General features: G+C 63.9%; 2 protein-coding genes across 2 annotated transcripts in view; one reads left to right on the top strand and one right to left on the bottom strand.

The window, feature by feature from the left end:
* Positions 1–4,887, bottom strand: part of FMNL3 (formin like 3) — a 45,182-nt gene extending 40,295 nt beyond the window's left edge. Inside the window, exon 1 of the mRNA XM_065419270.1 lies at positions 4,744–4,887. Coding sequence (XP_065275342.1) covers positions 4,744–4,887 — 144 coding nt within the window. The remainder of the gene's footprint in view (positions 1–4,743) is intronic.
* A 2,602-nt stretch (positions 4,888–7,489) lies between these two features.
* On the top strand, positions 7,490–17,201 carry TMBIM6 (transmembrane BAX inhibitor motif containing 6). Its single transcript, XM_065419793.1, has 10 exons — positions 7,490–7,561; positions 12,835–12,940; positions 13,272–13,380; positions 13,805–13,925; positions 14,252–14,300; positions 14,383–14,480; positions 14,566–14,645; positions 15,248–15,348; positions 15,537–15,609; positions 15,968–17,201. The coding sequence occupies exons 2-10, from the start codon at positions 12,885–12,887 to the stop codon at positions 15,989–15,991; spliced, it is 711 nt and encodes a 236-aa protein (XP_065275865.1). The 5' UTR covers positions 7,490–7,561; positions 12,835–12,884; the 3' UTR covers positions 15,992–17,201.
* Positions 17,202–19,051: the final 1,850 nt, after the last annotated feature.

Below are 19,051 nucleotides of genomic sequence, written 5' to 3'. Positions count from 1 at the left end.
CCTGCCTATCCCTGCTGCTCCTGGCTTTGCCGGGAGGCTTGGGCGGTCATTTCCTCTCAACGTCAGCTTCCGGTTCGGAGAGATGGGAAGAATTAAAGTCTCACTGCCAAAATAAAGTTTCTCCCAGACGGGCCCTTTCCAAGCGTTGATCTTCACAAAGGCCTCTCCCACCTGGCAAGCATAGGGCAGAGCCAGCCGCTGTGGGGAGACACATTCCCTTTTCCTGCCCCACGTACGGCGTGCAACGTGCCCCAGGGATTGGGGACAGACAGGCTGCGTCATCTCGTAGCGATTGTGTCTCTGCTGTGTGGGAAACGCGCCCGCCTGCCAAAGGCCAGGCCGGGGAAAGCTGGAATCTCCAGCCGGACGTCCTGGCTGCTCCAAGCCCCAATTCTAAAACAAGAGATGGGGCAGCAGCTGGACCCAGCGGATCAGATTCGCTTTCAAAGCAAGAGGCAGAAATGTCAGCGAGTCTGGGCCCAAACTGCAGGATTTATTGAAGGAACCGTGTCCTCCCATTAACAGACGCCGTCTTGGGGTATTTGGGGTTAATTGCAATCATATGTAAATTGGCACCGCTCCTGGATTTACAACACATGGGAGTCTGGCCCTTTGCTTAGATCAAAACATGCCACCCCCCCCCCCCCACGGCCTTTGCACCCCAAACTCTACCGCAGTTCCCTCTCTCACATAGTGTCTGACCAGCTCGCAGCTGGTAACGGGGTTCACCCCATTTTACAGATGAGGAGTTGAGGATTGAGAACCAGGGAGCTGAAGCGAAGGAGTCTGGGTCTGAGCGGGAAATTGCAACCTGAGCCCCCGTGCGGTGCCCCTCCGCCCCACGCTACCGGTCATGTTCGTGCATGAGACGGAGAGAGCGCGAATGAACGTGACACGGATGGGAACCGACGCACGGATCTATTCACACCAGTGGAGCGGAGTTAAAAGTAAAAAAAATTTTAAAAAGTTTTAAAACAGAAAAAAAGTGACAAAAATCAATGAGATTTCTGTTCTGCGAGTTGTAATTATTAAAGCCCCAGGGGAAAGGGGTTGTTTGTAAAACAGGCTTTTTACCAGCACCCACCTTAAACTAAAAAATCCCTCCGTTTCCAGTGACGACTGGCAGGTCCACCAGCCGCTGCAGTTTGCCACTGCCCTTCTTCCCGGTCCACTGACACCTACAGACCGGCTCCCACCAACACCCGTGGGGTCTGGGGCAGGTGCGGAGGGCACAGCCTGTCCCAGGAACTGCACAACCAGCCCCAGACGCACAAAACAGCCCCCCAGCTCAGCTCTGCACAAGGTGTGTCCCGGAATAGAGGCGATGGCTGGAACTCCCCAGCACAGAGGCAGTTACACCACGGTGAAGACGACGGGAAGGGGAAGGAGCTATTTTGCACCATGGGACTAGTTCAGTACAGCTACGCCAAGTCAGGGTCACTACTGACCGGGCCAAAGGCACCCAGCCCCCTAGGGGCTCCACCCCCCAGGACGCAGAGCGCCAGGCAAAGCCCCAAAGCACGTGAGCAGCACCCCAGTGGTTCCCTGCCCGGATACCCACATTCAGGGCTGAGCACCAAACCCAATGCCCCACGCAAGGTGTGACATTTGCTGCCTCATCTCAGTTCCAAGGCAGCTTCCCAGGAGGTGCTGGGGAGGGCTGGGATCTGAGCGGTGACTCAGAGGCGTGTGACGAGCCCAGCCCCTCCGGGCCAGCTGTCTCCCCCTTGGGGGCGCGCTGCTGGCACATGGAGGCGCTGGGACCTCGAGCAGGCAAAGAGCGGTAGGGAACAAGGAACGGCAGCTTCCCCAGTCCCCCAGCCTGTGCCCCACACCCATAGAGAACCCGTGAGAGCCCCCAGGACGCACCCTCTCAGGGAGGTTTCCCAAGCTTTGGGATCCACACGCCTGCACACTATGGGCGCTTGCTCAGCTCCCGCTGAGAACAATGGAGACACACACACACACGCCCCCGCACTGCAAACAACAGGAATCTCTCGCCCCCTGGAAACCAGTCCGGGGTCAAACCCTGCCGGGGGGGGGGGGGGGCACAAGCCTGGGACTCCGCAGAGCCAGTCCAACTCCCTGCTCTGCCACTGGCTCTCCGGGTGACCTTGGGTCCATCACTTCGCCTCTCCTGGCCTCAGTCTCCCCACTACAAACCAGAACAACAGCCCCCCTGCCCTGCCTCCAGGGGCTGGGAGGAGATGCCCATCAAGGGTTGTAAGGTCCCAGATATTGCAGCCATGAGGGCAGAAAAGGGCCCCAGATAGACTGAAGTCATTGGACGACGAGAATTTCCACCCACAGAGAACTGGCCCCAAATGGCAGGGGGCACCAGGAGATAGACGTGGCATCACTTCCCAACAATGGGGCTGGCCCTGTCCAGAGGGTGGACTGGCAGGCCTGTCCCGAGGCAGCCAGACCCCCGGGGGATGCACGCAGGGGGGACGCCTGCCCAAGCTGCACCCAGCTTGTGGCTTGCCATGGACAGATTGGAAAGCCAAGGCCTGTCCGGGCCCAGTAGTCCGGAGGAAGCCCTTCCCAACGACAGCCCTCTCCACGTCTTTGTTACTCGCCCGGCCAATTGGGACTGGTCTCGGGGCACTGCCCTGTCCTGGCAGCACTGAGCTGTGAGCGGGCGGTTCCCACTCAACACTGCCCAGCAAACCATGTGGCTTGCCTGGGAACTGCCAGCTGCCCACAGCCAGGTGGGCACCAGCGGCGTCGGAAGAGCCGGTTGAATGGGCTCTGGGCACCCAAGTCCCTTGGGAGGCCCCCGGGGCCAGGGGGAGCTGGGCCCCAGGGGCAGTGCTGCCTTGCCGCAGGGAACTGTCACACACAGCCGCTGTCCCGGCTTCCTGTGGCTCACAGCGGGCGCCCAGCCAGCGGAGTTTTTGACATGGTAGTTTCCCTGGTCGAAAAGCCCCAGCCCAAAACTCCGTGCAGCAAACCGGGGTCAGGAGCCAGTGCGCAGGGAGCTCCTCGAGCGCCAGGCTCTGCCCCAGGGGCGCGCAGACTGCGAGGGGAGGGGAGAGGGGATCTCCCAGAGGGAAAAGCCCCTGGCTACCCAGAACAGAAACCAGAAATGCGAACAGCAGCTCCAGCTCCCACTCGGCCCCAGCTTGTGGAGTGGGGGTGACTCTGCCCTTACGCCAGCGTCACCTAGAGCAGGACCTGGCCCTTCATTCCACGGGAGCAGACGGACTCCCAGGGGCACAGGGCCAGGTGCTCGGGGCCTGCACCGCACACCCAGACGGGGACACACACCTCGCCCTGGGTTTACCACGCTCCGGACAGAGCCCAGCGCCCACAGGTTCGGAGAGAGGCGTTTCCTCCTGGCCATCAGCCTGCGACAGCCACTGCCCGCTTCTGCACCCCCATGGGCGTCACCCACTGCCTGCACCCACCTTCTGTGCCCCTGGCAGATGGCAAAGCACCCAGGAGAGAGCCAGGGGCCCCATTCTCCTCCAGCAGCAACAGGCCTGGGCCAAGGTGTTCAGAACAAAGACGCCTCCCTCCTTCCGCACACCCCACAGCCAAAGCCAGTCCCCCCTGGGGGCCGCTGGAGCCAGAGGTGCCCTGGGAGGGCCAACCCCATGGGGTGCCTGCACTGAACTCCCCTGAGGTGAACCCCAAGGGCAGGGGACCCAGCACCGGGAGAACGACCCCAGCACGTTTCACGACCCAGGGCCCCAAATACCTCCTCCAGCACGTTTAAAAGACAAGCTAGGGGAGTAACGTGGGGGCACCAACATTTGGGGGGGGGAATCCTGGACATCCCTCCCCCAACAACGCACCGAGCCCCCCCACGGCAGGGCCCTGCCCCCCGACAATGCACCGAGTGCCCCCACGGCAGGGCCCTACCCCTAAACAACGCACCGAGCCGCCCACCGCAGGGCCCTGCCCCCCACCAACAAACCGAGCCCCGCCACCAACACACTGATCCCCCCCCACCGCAGGGCTCGTCGCCAATGCCCCACCCCGTGCTGTTTTCCCACCTTACTAACTGCAAACCCTGCTCAGCTTGGCCTGCTGCCCCCAGCCCCCCACCCTGAGGCCAGAAGCGCCCCCGCCTGCCCCAAGGAGCCGGGGGATGCCCCCCCCCGAACTGCAAAGCTGAGATCAGTTTCCCCAAATGCTCCACACACACCCCACAAATAACCGGGGGGGGGTTCTGTGCCCCCCCAAAGCTGTTACTTGGTGACCTCCCCTGTCTAAAGGGCGGGGGGGGGAGAGGAGCTCCCCCCTCCCCCTGCGCAGCCAGCCTGGGGGCTGCCCCCTTTCCTGCCTCTCCCACAAAACCGCTGCAAACAAAACCCAGCAGAGGCGCAACCCGTCAGCGGAGGGTCCCGGGACACGTGGGGGAACCCGGCGGGGTGTGGGAGAAATGAGGGAGGGGGGGTGGCTCTGTCCGGGGGTGGGGGGGGCTAGATAGGGACGCAGGGACCGGACGGGGGGATGGGGCTGTCCAGGGGGGTGGGAGCTAGAGACGGGGGGGGACCCGGTGGGGCAGGACGCTGGGATCCAGCTGAGGGGGGGAGGGAGAAGGGAGGGAAGAGTTAGGGACATTTGGGAGGAGAACGGGGGGGGGCGCTCCGAGGACGGAGGGTCCAGGATCGGGGGAGGAGCTTGGGGGCAGTCGGTCTGGGGGGAGGGGATCTGGGGTAGGTTTGGGGGATCCGGGGACAGAAATGGGAGTCTGGGGGGTCCGGGGGGGCGGGTCCAGGAGCCCGCTCTTACCAGCACCAGGGCGAACCTCTCCTCCAACTCGCAGGGCTCCGGCATCGGCATCTTCCCCGCGGGCAGCAGCCCGGACCCCCCCAGGGGGGCTCCGCCCGGGCTCCGGGGCAGTAGCTCCCCGTCCGCGCTCTCCACGTTCCCCATCCCCGGCCCAGGCACCGGGGGGGCGGCGGGGGAGCCTCAGCCCTTCGCGTCCGGCTGCCGCGGCTGCCTCCCCGTCACCGCCCCCCAGCACCGCCCCGCGCCCCAGCAGCCACTCAGCGCCCGGCACCGCCCCGGGCAGATGTGCCCCGCATCGCCCAGATGTGCTGCCCCCACCTCTGGCCAGATGTACTATCCCCTATTGCCCCACCTCCTCCTCCCAGCTGTCCCCCCAGCACCCAGATGTGGCCCTATAGAGCCCCCTATTGCCCAGATGTGCTGCCCCCATAACCCGCAACACAAATGTCTCCACCGCTTAGCCCTGCCCCTTCCCAGATGTGTCGCCTCCTATAACCACCTATCCAGACGTGCTGCCCTCACCGCCCCACCGCTGTGCTGGCACTCTGGCCCCATGGCCCCTTAATCTCACTCTGTGCCCAGATGGGGCTACCCCCTCCCCCAGCCAGGGATCTCAAAGCGCGCTACAAGCAAACATCAGCCTGGGAAACGGGGCTTGTCCCAAGGCACACAGCACCTCCGGGGGAGAGCCAGGCATAGAACCCAGGAGTCCTGACTCCCAGTCCGCCCCCTCCCCGCAACTATTGCTAGACCGCCCGCCCCCCCGAGCTGGGACGCGAACCCAGGCGTCCGGCCCCTTTCACCCAGCCGCTGCCAGACCCGGGAGGTCCCTCGCGCTCCCCGGGGCTGCTCGGAAGGGAGAGGCCGCCCCCTGCTGGGGCATGCAGGGACAGACACTCCCACCCGGGCACAGAGTTCTCCGGACATAGCAGGAGCCAGGCGGTCCCCATAACCTGGGGGGGCTGCAGAGCACCGTGGGCAGGGGCCAGGGCCGGATTAACCTTTTGTGGGCCCGGCAGCAAACATGGAGGCAATGGAGCCTGGCGCGGCGGGGTGGTTCCCCGGAGCGAGGGGCCAGCCAGAGGCAAGGGGGCAGGGCAGGGGCGGCCCCACTCCGCCCAGCGCGAGGGCACTGTTTACAAACCGGCAGTTGCCAGACGCACAGTGGCCTGCCCGGCCCTATGCTGCCAGCGTGTCCCTTCCCCTCAGGGGTGGGCCAGTGCTGCGCCACACAGCCCCCCCCCCCGCCCAACACCCCCCCCGCCCAACACCCCCCCAACTCCCTATGGCCAAAGGCCCCCCAGATCCACTATGCCCAGCCCCTCCGACCCACCCACAAATGCACAGCGCCCCCCTGCCCACAGCCCCACCACAACTACCCAGCACCCCCACAGAACCCCCACTCCCTAGTCCCCAACACACACAGATCTTCCCTGTCCCTTCACAGACCAGCACCCCCCCCAGATTCCCCACAGACCCACTCCCCCAAGCCCTGCCTCCCAGCCCTACTCATCAGCCCGGCAGCGCAGCCAGGGCCAGGGCCGGGAATCACCCCGGCCCCTCGGGAGTGGCGCGATCAGCCAGGCCAGGGCCTGCCCTGGCCGGGGTCCTCAAGACGCACTTGCCTGGAGGGGCCCCGCCAAGCCCTCCGCACTGTTCCCCCCCACACACACACGGCTGAGACTGGCCAGGCTTCTGCACCAGTCCCAGGCGGCTCAGCTCCGGGGAGACAGGTGAGGCCCCACAGGTGGTGGGAAGCAGAGACTGCCCGTAGCCGGAGGTGCCCTGGGGTCCAGCCAGGGGGCTGAGAGGAGCAAGGGGTGGGGCCAGGGAGCGCAGAGGAGCCCTTGCCCAGCCGGTGGGCGGGCGGAGAGAAGCAAGTGGTGGGCGGGGGGAGCCGGCGGGGTCTCGGGGCGCAGTGCAAGCCGGGGCCCTTCCGAGCATGGGCCCGGCTCCATGGAGCGCGGAAGCACTGGGCTGGGACTCAGGAGCTCTGTATTCCAGTCACAGACCCTGGGCCTGTCCTTCCAGGGGGAATTTTCCAGGCCATTAACCCCTCTGGGCCTCAGCTCCCCCAGCTGTAAAATGGGATCACACCAGCGGCCCCCCGCCCCCATTCGGGCTGTGCTGCAAGCGCAGCCTCCTGTGCCCCCAGCCCGGCCAATACCCCACACGGGAAATCTGCCCCGCCGCCCCGGGCACCTGGCCCCGCTGCAGGGGGGTGCAGGGGCCATGCAGCGTGGGCCAGACCTGGGGGCAGCCGGCCCCACTCCGGACCGGGGGGGGCAGCAACCGGCAATGGACCAGCTACACTGGGGGGGGGGCCGGAAATGCACCGGGTGCACCATTCCCCCGAGGGGGGGCGCTGCCTCCCCCCATCCTGCGCCCCACCCCCGCCAGGGGGCTCCCCAGCCGGAGCCTGCAGCGCCCGCTCCGGCCTCTGGGGGGCCCCTGAGGCGCTGGCCAATAGGGCAGCGGGGGTGGGGCAGCCGCTGATTGGACGGCGATGATTGGTCACGGAGAAGGAGCCTCACTAATGGACGCGCGCCAATGACGCCTGTTTTGGTTCTCGAGGGGCCAATGGCGGCGCCTGGGGCGCGGCCGCCAGCCTATGGGAAGCGGCGGCGACTGAACCTCCCAGCGCTACCCAATGGGAGGCGGCGAGTTCCGGGAGGGGCCAGGGCACCCAATGAACGGCGGAGGAAGGCGGGACTCCTAGCTGGACGAGCCAATCGGAGGCGGGGGGCGTGGCCTGGTGGCAGGAGATCGAGGCCGGAGACACGTACGGACCAGAGCGCGGCGGTGACGGAGACGACAGGTGAGAGCGGCCCAGCCCCCCCCCCCATCGGGCCTGGTCCCCCCCCTCTTCCCGTCAGGCCCAGCTCCCCCCACCGGCCCCCCCATCGCTCTGCGGAACGGGGGGGTCGTGGATCCCCCCGCCTGTCTCGGCCCCTCCCCCATCCCGCCCCCCCCTCGAGCCCCCCCCCCCCGCGCTCTGCGGAACGGGGCGGCCTGGCTCGGCCCCTCCCCCATCCCGCCCCCCCCCCCGGGCTCTACGGAACGAGGGGGGGCGGCCCCCTCCCGCCCTGTTTCCGGTCTCGAGGCCTGTTCTCCCCCCCCCCCCCGGAGAATCCAGGCGTCCTGGCCCCGCCCCCTTCTCTGACCCTCCCCAGCCCAGCGGCACGGGACACGGCTCGCGGGCTCGGCGCCGCGCGGGCGTTACAAGCTGTAAGGCCCGGGCAGCCCCTTGCTGGAGACCGGGAAGCGGCGGGGCCCCGGACAGAGCGGGCGGCGCGAGGGGTTCGCACGGGGCTGGGAGAGACTCGCCTCCCGGCCGGGGTGGGGCAGGGACCGGGGGCGCTGGAGGGGTCAGGAGCAGCTGGGCCTCACCCGGGAGAGGACATGGCAGGACTGCTGGGGGGGCGGGGGGTGTAACCCCCCTGGGCCAGGTGACTGGCAGGGCGCTACCGTAGCCTCCCTGTTTTCACAGGGCCCTTGAGGGGATCCTGGGATTGCAGGCCAGGAAGCCCAACTTCCGTACCAGCCCGTTGGGTAGAAACCAGAGTAAAGAACAGAATTTTGTCAGACAGGCAGTTTGTCCGGGGAAAGAGTGACCACGGCTTTTGTAACGGGAAATCGCGCCTCGCCAATCTACTAGGGTTCCTTGAGGGAGTTGACAAGCATGTGGGTAAGGGTGATCCAGTCAAAATAGCGTATTTGGAGTTTCAGACGGACCCTGAGAAGGCCTCTTGCCCATAGACTCTTAAGGGATGTAAGTAGCCATGGGATACGAGGGAAGGTCCTCTCATGGGTCAGTAACTGCTTGAAAGATAAGAAACGAACAATAGGAATAAATGGTCAGTTTTCACACTGGAGAGATGTGAACAGCAGAGCCCCCCCAAGGATCTGCCTTGGGACCTGTGCTGTTCAACATATTCATTAATGATCTGGAAAAGGGGGTGATCAGTGAAGTGGCAAAGTTTGTGAACAATCCAAAGTTATTCAAGATAGTCAAGTCCAAAGTAGACTGTGAGGAGTTAGAGGGATCTCACAAAAGTGGGTAACGGGGCAACAAAATAGCAGATGAAATTCAACATTGATAAGTGCAAAGTAATGCACATTGGAAAAAATAATCCCATAGATACATATACAATGATGGGGTCTAAATGAGCTGTTACCACCCACGAACGAGATCTTGGAGTCACTGTGGATAATTCTCCATAAACTGCAGCTCAAGTAAAAAGGGTAATAGTATGTTAGCAACTGTTAGGCAAGAGAGCGAAGAAACCAGACAAATATCATATTCCACTGTATAAATCCATGGTGCACCCATGCCTTGAACACGGTCCAGTTCTGGTCGTCCCATCTCAGACGGTCTCTACTGGAACTGGAACAGGCTCAGAGGAGGGCAGCGAAGATGATCCAGGGTATGGAACGGCTTCCATCCAAGGGGAGACTAAAAAGATTAGAGCTGTTCAGCTTAAAAAAGAGACCACAGGGGGGCATGTGATCTATAAAATCAGTGGTGTGGAGAAAGTGTTATTTACCCTTCCCACGATACAAAAGTCAGGGGTGACCCGGTTAAATTAATAGGCAGCAGGCTTAATACAAAGAAGAGGAAGCACAACTAACCTGCGGAACTCATTGCCAGGGGATGTTGCAATGGCCAGAAGTATAACTGAGTTCAAAGAAACGGTGTAAATTCATGGAGGATGGATCCATCAATGGCCATTAGCCAAGCTGGTCAGGGACGCAACCCCATGCTTGGGGCAGCCCTGAACCGCAGACGACTAGAAGTCGGCTGTGGAATACTCACTCCACGATTGCCGTTCTGTTCTCTCCCCATGAAGCTCTGGCGACAGGGGAGTGGGCTAGATGGACCATTGGTCTGACCCAGTCTGGCAGCTCTCATGTTCACCTCAACTCCGGCTCCTGTTTGGTCAGTTAACAAGGGAGATGCAAACCAATGGGGAGCAGATCCCCCCTCTGAAAGGGTATTTAACCCCGCTCCCAAAGCAGGACTGTCTGAAAGGGGCTCTCAGGAGCACCTGGGACTGAGCCAATAGCAGAGCTGGGTCTAGGTGCCCAGGCCCCTGGAAAGTTGATGCTACCCGGCTGGATGCAGTTGGGCGGGCTGGATTCTGGCGATTAGGGCGGGGCAGTTCATCTCATGACTAGCCCTGCACCCACTTTCCCCAGCTCCGATTCAGAGAACAGCTGGGGGAAGGAAGCAGAGGAGTCCGACAGGGAGAGATGGGGAGGGCTGTGTAAAAGGAAAAGACGTGGGCCAGCCCCCTTTGTGGCTGTGTGGAGCACCAGAGCTGTGACTGCCAGGGAGTAATGGGGCCTTGGCTCACCGGCCCCCTGCAGGATTTCGGGCAGGGCCTGGCTAGCTTGTTCGGGCAGGCCAGCTACCGCAGGAGGCAGAATAAAGTGCCTGGGGAATGGGAATGGTCTGACCAAACAGGGCTGCGATGTCACAGGGGAGGCTGCGATGTCACAGGGGAGGCTGTGCCAGCAGTTCTTCCCTGCCGTCCCAGCGTGAGGGTGTCTGACTTGCCTAGCGCAGGTGTTCCCCTCCCCCCCCCGCGTGGGGGCAGCACAGGCGGCTCTCCGAGCCGGGGTTTAGGCTCTCCTCGGAGCAGGCACCGCAAGGCCAGGGCTCGGTGGGTAAAGGTTGCAGGGGCGGCCAGGTTGGTTATTTATTGATGAGCCTGGGTTTGGCTTCCTCCTGGGCAGGCTGGTTACTGACTCGCCCTGGGGGGTCCCCACTAGCGATTGGACAGCGTGTCCCGCTGCTTTCAGAACGGCGCCTGGAGCCGGAGCCCGGTTACACCCGCGTGAATTCGGGTCTCGCCATTGCAATCCAGCGCTTCGCGGGGCTGGGCTGTCGCTCCGCATGGGGGAGCAGCTGAACTCAGCACGGCAGGCTCACGCACTGTTCCTGTGCTCTGGGTGGGGAGTTTCCTGGTTCTTCTTCTTTCTCTTTCACTTTCCCAGGTCCTGAGCCCAAAGGCAGGGCTCCCGGCTGCCCTCGCTGGCTCTGGGGATCTGCAGTCCCAGGTCCCTCTGCCCCAATGGGGTCAGGGGGCTCAGGCTGACAAACCCCCAGCCGAGCGGGCCAGTGCGGCCACCTACTGCCCATGCCCATCGGGAGTAGTGGGCGGGTGAGTCCCGCCTGCAGGTGCCGACCTCGTTTGGAACCTTGCACTGACTCACTGCAGCTGGGGCGTCAACGCTGTGTCCTACCCTAACTCTCGCTTGGGAGCCGAGTCCTGGCCATTCATGTTCCTCCTTCCCTGCCGGGGCTGGTGCTGCGAGACCCCAGAGGTGGCTGCGTTCTAGGCCACGGGAGAAGCGATTCCTCTGGCTGCATGCATGCATGCACATAGGGCCGATGGGTTTCAGTGAGGTTACCCTGCTGGAAAGTGGGGGGCTGAGGGGATCACCCCGCTTTCTCGGAAGCAGGCGCTGGTAGCTCTTGCCCGTGGCAGGAGCTGGCTCTGTTCCAGGCTGATGATTCCTCCTTCACCATGTCTTGAAATGGCCCGAAGTCCCCAGCCCGGCTGTAGGACAGCCCTTGCCCTGGTGGCAGGAGAGCTGGGTACCCCCCCCCCCGGGGCTGCTCCCGAGCTCCTGCTCTCCATGCACACGCTGCCAAATCGGGACCTCTGCCTTGGCGCCCGCGCCCGTCCGGCCTGGGCATTCTGGGCCGGCCAGCAGTGCTGCCGAGCTGCACGTGGACACCCCGAGGGGGACCCCCGACAGCGCAAGGCAGTCGATGTTCTCCAGCCCTGCGCCCCTCTGGCTGCACTGCGACCACAACGGGTGGTGGCTCGGGCTGAGGGTCCCACGGACCCGCCAACTTCCTGGGCAGGAGAGCAGCTGTGCATCAGGCCCTGCCGGCAGCGACAGTCCTGGGGACCAGCCCCAGCAAAGGGATCAGGCATCCTCTGGTCCCTCTCGGGAGAGGGGTGGCCAGACCGAGCTCCGTGTCCTTGGGACGCTGGCTCCTGCTCCACACGTCACTCTGGGCTTTCGCCTCGTTAAACGTGCTGCAAGCCAGTCCCGCGGCTCCCCCCCCCCACCCCCAGCCCCTTTCACCCCCGCTGGACAGTGGGCTCCTGCAGTAACCCCCGCCAGAAAGACCTGCTCTCGCTGGGATTTGACTCCCTTGTGGCAGCCCCCAGCACCAGGCAAATGTGGGAGGGAGCCAGGTAGGGCCAGGGAGCAAGGAGGCTCCCTGCCCGGGTGGCTGAACCCAGCGCCGGTGCCAGCCCCGCCTGGGGACGTCATTAGGGGCGCTAATGGAAGCCTTGAACAAGCCGCTCTCGCCTGCCAAGTGGAAATCCGCGGGGAGCCGGGCTCGCTGGGAGCCTGTGACTAGCCCTGCAACAGCCTGCAATAATTGCACCATCTAGACGCTGGGCCCAGAGCCCCGGGTGGGGGGATGAGACGCCAGAAGCTTCAGAGAGGTTTGCACAACAGCTGCAGAGCTCCGGAGCCACGCCGAGAGAGCTGGGTGGGCGAGAGGAGAGCTAGCCTGGGGTGAAGCGAAGCCGCGTTTCTCTGTGGCTGGGGGAGGAGATCCCTTGCCAGGCAGCTCCCTGGTGAGTCAGAAATCTCGTCCCAGCTGGCGTGGGGCTGGGGCGGTGAAAGGACCTGACCCCTCCAGGAGAAGGGGCTCAGAGCCAGGTCGTGTCACTCACTCTGTCCTGGTCTGCGATGACAGATGGCTGCAGACGTGGCACGGGCTGGTCCCCCTGGACCGTGCTGGGCACGCCACCGGCACTCAGTCTTAGCACAGCGGTGCCAGCTCGGGGGGGGGGGGGGGGGGGGGCACGGTCCCTTCCCAAGAACGGTTCTTTTCCTTCTTTCTTCACTCCCAGGTCACTTCCTCCCAGTGGGTTGGATGGGGTGGGCACCCCCTGCCAGCTGGGACAGAGCGGGATGCTCAGACCCCCAAGCTGTGGGGATCTCCAGGCAGGTCTCTGGAATGAGCTGGGGGAGCCGGGCATGAGGACCTGGTTCTGGCAGCGGAGTCCAGCCATGGTCCCCACTGACGTGCGCCCCCTGCCCTGTCTCTTCCAGCTGGTGCAGTCCCCGAAGTGAAGGGTGCGTCCCACCCACCTGCCAGCGCCATGGACGTGTTCAATCGGAACATTGACTTCAACGCGCTCTTCAAGTTTTCCCACATGTGAGTGTGGGGTTCGCTCCACCGGGCCCTGATCCCCGTGGGCAAAGAGTAATGGGCCGGAGTGGGGTCTGTGGCTGGGGCCTGGGAGCCGGGATTCCTGGGTTCTGGTCCTGGCTCTGCCTCAGATTCCCCATCCCGGGGCGTGGGCGCAGCACTTCGGGATCCTCCGCTGCGGCACCAGCTCAGCGTTTCTGCTCCATCCGGTGCCAGGGGCGGTTCTCTCTCTGGCTCGGCCATCAGTTGAGTGCACCCATGTGGGGAGCTGTGGGCCGGGCCGGGGGGGCAGCTCTGAGACCTGGTGGTCGCTGACTCGTTCCTTTCTGCCCCACAGCTCTGCCTCCACCCAGCAGCACCTGAAGAGGGTCTATGCCAGCTTTGCTCTCTGCATGTTTGTGGCAGCGACCGGAGCCTACATCAATGTGGTGACCCATCTGCTCCGGGTAAGGGCTATGCTCGGTGGCCACGTCGATCCCCCGCGCTGTCACTGGATGGGCTTACGGGGGGCACCTCCTTCCCCCGGACTGAGTGCTGGCGAACGGGCACTGTGGGTACCCGTGCCCAGTCCTAATGCCTTCGCTGCAGCCATTGACCAGGGAGTGCTGCAGATGCCTGTCTAGTGCCCAGCACTTGAGGGCAGAGCCCTGCCAGCCCCTGCATCTTCTCCCCACCCAGGCGGGCGTGTCGGTGCTGCCCTCCATCGCATTCAGTGGGTAGAGCAGCCCCGGGCTGGGATAAGAATGGGGGTGTCCCATGTCTGCAGCCCCCTCCCTTTCCACGCGCTCCCTGCGATGGGCCTGGCTGGTGCTGCATCTGCCCCCAGCCCCCGCACCAGGCTCAACTTCTCGGGGTCTGTCTGTCCAACAGTTCAGCCTGCTCTCGGGCCTGGGCTCCCTGGCACTGCTGATCTGGCTGATGGCCACGCCCCACAGCAGGGAGACGGAGCAGAAGAGGCTGGGGATTCTGGCTGGCTTTGCCTTCCTGACCGGTACGTGTGGGGGGTGCTTGCCCCTAAACCTCCTGGGCAAAGGGGCCCTTCTCCCCTTGCTGGCCCCTCCCCTGGGGAGCCTGGGCCCACAGCACTTACCATCCTGTCCGTCGCTGAACTGCCCCTCGCCCTGGGGCGGAGGGCCTCTTCCTCCAGTGCTGGGCACATGGCGGACCCAGGCGTCCGGCCGTGGGGTTCCCTGCACTAAGCACTGGGCCCTTCTCACCTGCCTGAGGGAAGAAGCTCTGAGCCCGAGGTGGCCTCTGGCTGCCGATGATGGGGGGGCAGGGCTGCTGTCACTGATGGGTGTCACCTTGTCCTTTCAGGAGCCAACCTATGTCCTCTCCTGGAAATGTGCATCGCCATCAACCCCAGGTAGGCAGCGTGCGGCGTGGCGTGGCCGGGCCGGGCGCCCATGTCTGTCCTGGCGCTTCTCACCTCTTCTCCTTTCTTGCAGCATCATCCCCACCGCCTTTCTGGGCACCGCTGTGATCTTCAGCTGCTTCTCACTGAGCGCCCTCTACGCCAGGCGCCGCAGCTTCCTGTACCTGGGAGGTAAGAACTGGCCCCGCCCCCCCCCCCGGCCACCCCAGCGTCCCCCACCCAGCCAGGGGGGCTCACGCCTCTGTCTCTCTCGCAGGCTTCCTGCTCTCTGGCCTCTTCCTGATGCTGCTCTTCTCCTTGATCAACGTCTTCGTGGGGTCCACTTGGCTGTTCACAGTGAGTCCCGCCCCCCTGCATTGGGGTCCTGCCGCCCCCCTCCCCTCGCCCCACAATCAGCAACGGCAGCCAGCAACACGGGGGCCAGGCGGGTGTCGTGGGAGCGGCAGCTGGAGCGGGTCCCGGAGGCAGGCCTGATCCCGCCTGGGCCACGTGGTGACGGAACCTGTCCGGAGCCATGTGTGGGCAGACAGGGTCCGATCCTGGGAAAGGTGGGTGGGCCCCTTGCAGGATCAGGCCTTCATCACTCCCACTGCTGGGTCATGTTTCCAGCCTGCTTTGCCTGGCACCCATCCCAAGGCTGGAGCTGGTTCGGGTAACTCGTGCCAGCTGTGGGGCAGCAACGTCGCCTCCTGCGTCTGCTTTATCCCCGGGGCAAGCGAGACCTGGGCCCTCCCAGCCAGACGCAGGGCGGCCGGGCGCTGGCAGGGGCCGGGCTCAGGTTCACCCATAGCCCAAGTCTCTGAGCTGGAGGGGGGGCGCAGAAGGAGAGTAACGGGGGCAGGAACGGCAGCCCCTGCTGCTCATGGGGGAACTGCACTGAACAGACACGGGGGGGGCATCTCGGGGGCTCGTCCCTGACTCTCCCTCCTCCCCACCAGGCTAACCTGTACCTCGGGCTGATGGTCATGTGTGGGTTCGTCCTCTTCGACACGCAGCTCATCATTGAGAAGGCGGAGAGCGGGGACAAGGATTACATCTGGTGAGTGGGGGGGGCAGAGTGCGGGGCAGGGATTACAGCTGGTGAGTGGGGGGGCAGGGATTACAGCTGGTGAGTGGGGGGGCAGAGTGGGGGCAGGGATTACAGCTGGTGAGTGGGGATGTGGGGTGCAGTGCGGCAGAGAGCCCTGTGCCAGGCCGAGCCCCCCTGACTGTCTCTGCCCCCCCCAGGCACTGTGTGGATCTCTTCCTGGATTTCATCAACATCTTTCGGGAGCTCATGATGCTGCTGGGGATGAACGAGGTGAGTCCCTGCCTGGCTCAGGCCGGGCCCTGCGGCGAGGCCCCCTGGACACTGGCCAAGTTCAGCCCAGCAGGCACATGGGCCAGGAATTGACTGGGCCAGGGGCTCTGCGGTGGGCAGTAGCCAGCACCCACCAGGCCTGCTGCGCAGGGCCAAGCGTCTGGCCCCATCCCTCCAGGAGCCCGCTGGAGACGAGCTAGGGTGGAGTCGCGCAGGGCTTGGTGAGGGCACAGGCGGGCAGGTTCCCCTGGAGCCGAGGCCACTTTGCCCGCCTGGAAGGGGCTGCCGAGCATCCGAGCCACCCGCAGGCCGGGCTGAGCGCCGGGCCGGGGCACTGACTCGTCCTCTCCTCTTGCAGAACAAGAAGAAGAAGGAGAAGTGAAGCGACGCCAGGTGCCGGTTGGGTGGAGCCCCCATCCCCCTCATCTCCTGCCCCTGACACATTAAAGGGGCTGCGCTCTGCCAGCCACAGGCAGCCACTCGCTTTCCTATTTTGTGGGTTGTTTTCTCTTGTTTGAGCTTTTTTTTTTAATTAGAAACCAGCTGATTAGCAGCTCCTCCTCCTCCTGGAGTTTGGTTTCCTCTTCCTGCCCCCCAGCTTGCTCCTGGGGAGGCCTGGGCCAGCCACACGCAGGCACCCCCCCGCCCCCCAGCTCCACTGGCCGAACCTTTCCAGGGCTTGGGGCCTTCCAAGGCATCTCACCCCTCCAAGGCATCTCACCCCTAGTAGTGAGAGCAGGGCCAGGGGCCTGGCTGCACAGAGCTGCCACCCCCAGATCCTAAGAGCCCAGACACCTCCATCTTGCAGCAGCCCTGCTGCCCACCCCGGCCTTTCATTCAGCCAGGGCCAGAGTGTCTGGCCGGGTTCGCTCTGGTTCTAGCCCGCAGTGGGGCCCCTGTTCCCGGGAGCTGCATGCCCGGCAATGTCTGGATCCGCTTTGGTTCCAGCTCCGGGGGATGGGGGGCTTTGGCTGGCCCTGCCAGGGGCCTACCCTTCCGTTTGCATAACGAGTCCCCCCCGGCTGTCCCTGCCCCAGCAGAGAGATTGCTCACCTCCCCCACATGGGACCAGCCAGGCAGCAGGCCGAGGAGCTTCCCGGCTAGGCTCCATCTGTAACATGGCCCGTCTGCGGGGCTCTCATGTAACATCCCCTGGCCTCCAGCGCCTCGCTCTGCAATGGACGGTCTCCCCTCTCCCCCTCACGAGGCTACTGATTCATCCCCCAGCTGGGAACCCCAGATGTTTTTCTGAAGCTCCATGTTTCTCCTTGGCTGACGGGCCCTTTTCCTCTCCCCTGAGGCCAAACTCCACCTCTGCTTGCTCGGGATAAAGGAGTCGCGCGCTCTCGCGCGCTCTAGAACCAGTGCCAAGAATCACAATGTAAGAAATAATCTACTTTTAAAGAGACGTCTAACAGGTTTTAATACTGTAACAAGTGTAATTATCTTCTGTTTCATCAGTTGACAGCCCTGGCTGCGTTATATAACTCATACTGTGAAGACAAAGGTGTTTTGATTCAGAAATATGAAATCTCCATAGTCTTACTTTGTACAAAAAAATAAATAAAAATCCTCAAACTTTAACCTTTACAGCCAAGCTGTCTGCTCCTTCTTGGGGGTCGTCACACGCCTGCCTTGGGTGGTAGTGGCTCTAGGCCGCCCCAGGCCCCAAAGATCTAAGGGTCTAAGACAGAGCTGGTCGGCCGCACGTGCTGGGAACTGGACCCGTCACATCCCAGCACGGTGGCCGGAGCACAAGGCCAGCCTGCCTCTGAGTAGCCAGGGGAATATTTAGGGCAGCCTAACGTGCCTTAAGGTTGGGCAGGGAAAGATGCGGAAGTGACGGCCCTAGAAACGCCCCCGTGCTGTGGAGAGCTCCCCCCGCGGGGTCTCTGCACGGGGCAGTTGAGTCTCGGGAATAACCAGGGACGTGGCTAGGAAGTGTAGGGGGCTGCACTCGCTGCGTGCCCCGCTGAGACAAGGGACGGGGAACCCAGGGCCAGCTCCAATCCCTCCCCATCTCTATGTTCTCTGGAGCTGATCTCTACAGCCAGCCCTCAGCCTGCCCCAGCTGCGGGTCAGGCCTGAGGATGATCCCAAGGCAGACAGTTGGCTGGAGGTCTGTCAGCCTCTTTCCCCTTCCCACTGGGCAAGCAAACCTGCTCTGCATTCTCACCCACCACGGGACTGGGCCGGGCTGGCCCCCCAGCACCGGCAGGAGCTGGCCGGGGGGGGTGGTCCGGAGCATGGGCACTCTTAGGCTGGGGCAGACGGACTGGTACCCGGAGGAGCACATGGGGGTGAGAGCGGCGAGGGAGACAGCATTGAGCAGCCATCCTGGCCTAGCCACTACCTACAACCCATGGCCCTCCTCACCCAGGAGGGGGCTCTGGCCCTGTTCTCCCCTAAAATTCCCTGTCCTGTTGGACTTAAACTCCTAGTCTTCATGCCCACACCGTGCTGCTGTGACTCCCACCACCCCAGAAGCAGCTGCATTTCAGGGTGTTTACAGATAGGGACAGTTAAAGCGGAGCCTGGCGCTTGCTTTTTACACCCCCCAAGAGCCCTTTGCCCAACAAAGCACGTTAGACAAGTAATTAACCCTCTGGGCAGCTCCCAGCCAGGCCCAGAGGAGGGGAGGGGGCCAGGGGAGGGAGCAGTAGGGCCAGGACTTGGAGTGGGGAGGGGAAACGGCATTGGGGTCTGGCTCAGCCAGGCCCAAGCCCCAGCGCTCCAGGCTTCCCTTCTCCCTCACCCTGGCAGGGCTCCGCATTCGGCACCAGGCTCCCCCGCTGCGCCCCAAGGGGCTGGCCAGGGGCAGGGAGGCTCCCCGCACGTACCGTACGGTGCCTGCACCTCATCACCTGTCGCACCCGTCGCGCAGGCCGTGCTGGGACCCATCGTCCGCCTTGTGCTGGTAGCATCGCAGTTGGGAGGGAACCCTGCTGGGGCCATGGGGGGGGGGGGCACTTAGTACACAGTCCCCCCAGGAAGAACAGGGGCCAGAAAATGCTGCCCTCGCTGCTAACCCTGCCTAGTGAGCACCCTGTCCCCTCCCCACAGGCTGGGGGCTGGTGGGGATGGGGCAGCATGTCCTTCCCCCATCACGGCCCATAGCCCGGCCTGGTGCCGGAGGGGAGCCAGCCCCGAATGCTGGCCCCAACCCCGTGCCCCCATCCTGCTGTGCCACCTCTGGGGAGACCCCCCCCAGACTCCAGAGGGGAACTGGGGCATCTCTGGTTGACTGGGGGGAGGGGCCCCAAGGGCTTATCAGGAACATCAGAAATTCCCCCCCACCACCACCTCCCCGGGCTGGGAGGGGCCCTGGGAGGCGAGTGATGCAACTGCCCTGCAACCAGTGAGGCTGGCACAAGGGGGTGCCGCAGGTTTGTGCCTGGAGCTACGGGGGGTGGCCCTGGCACCCTCAGCCCCCCTCCTCACC

The sequence above is a fragment of the Emys orbicularis genome, chromosome 19, assembly GCF_028017835.1.
Source record: "Emys orbicularis isolate rEmyOrb1 chromosome 19, rEmyOrb1.hap1, whole genome shotgun sequence".
Lineage (NCBI taxonomy): Eukaryota > Metazoa > Chordata > Testudines > Emydidae > Emys > Emys orbicularis.
This window is presented reverse-complemented; position numbering and strand designations above follow the sequence as displayed.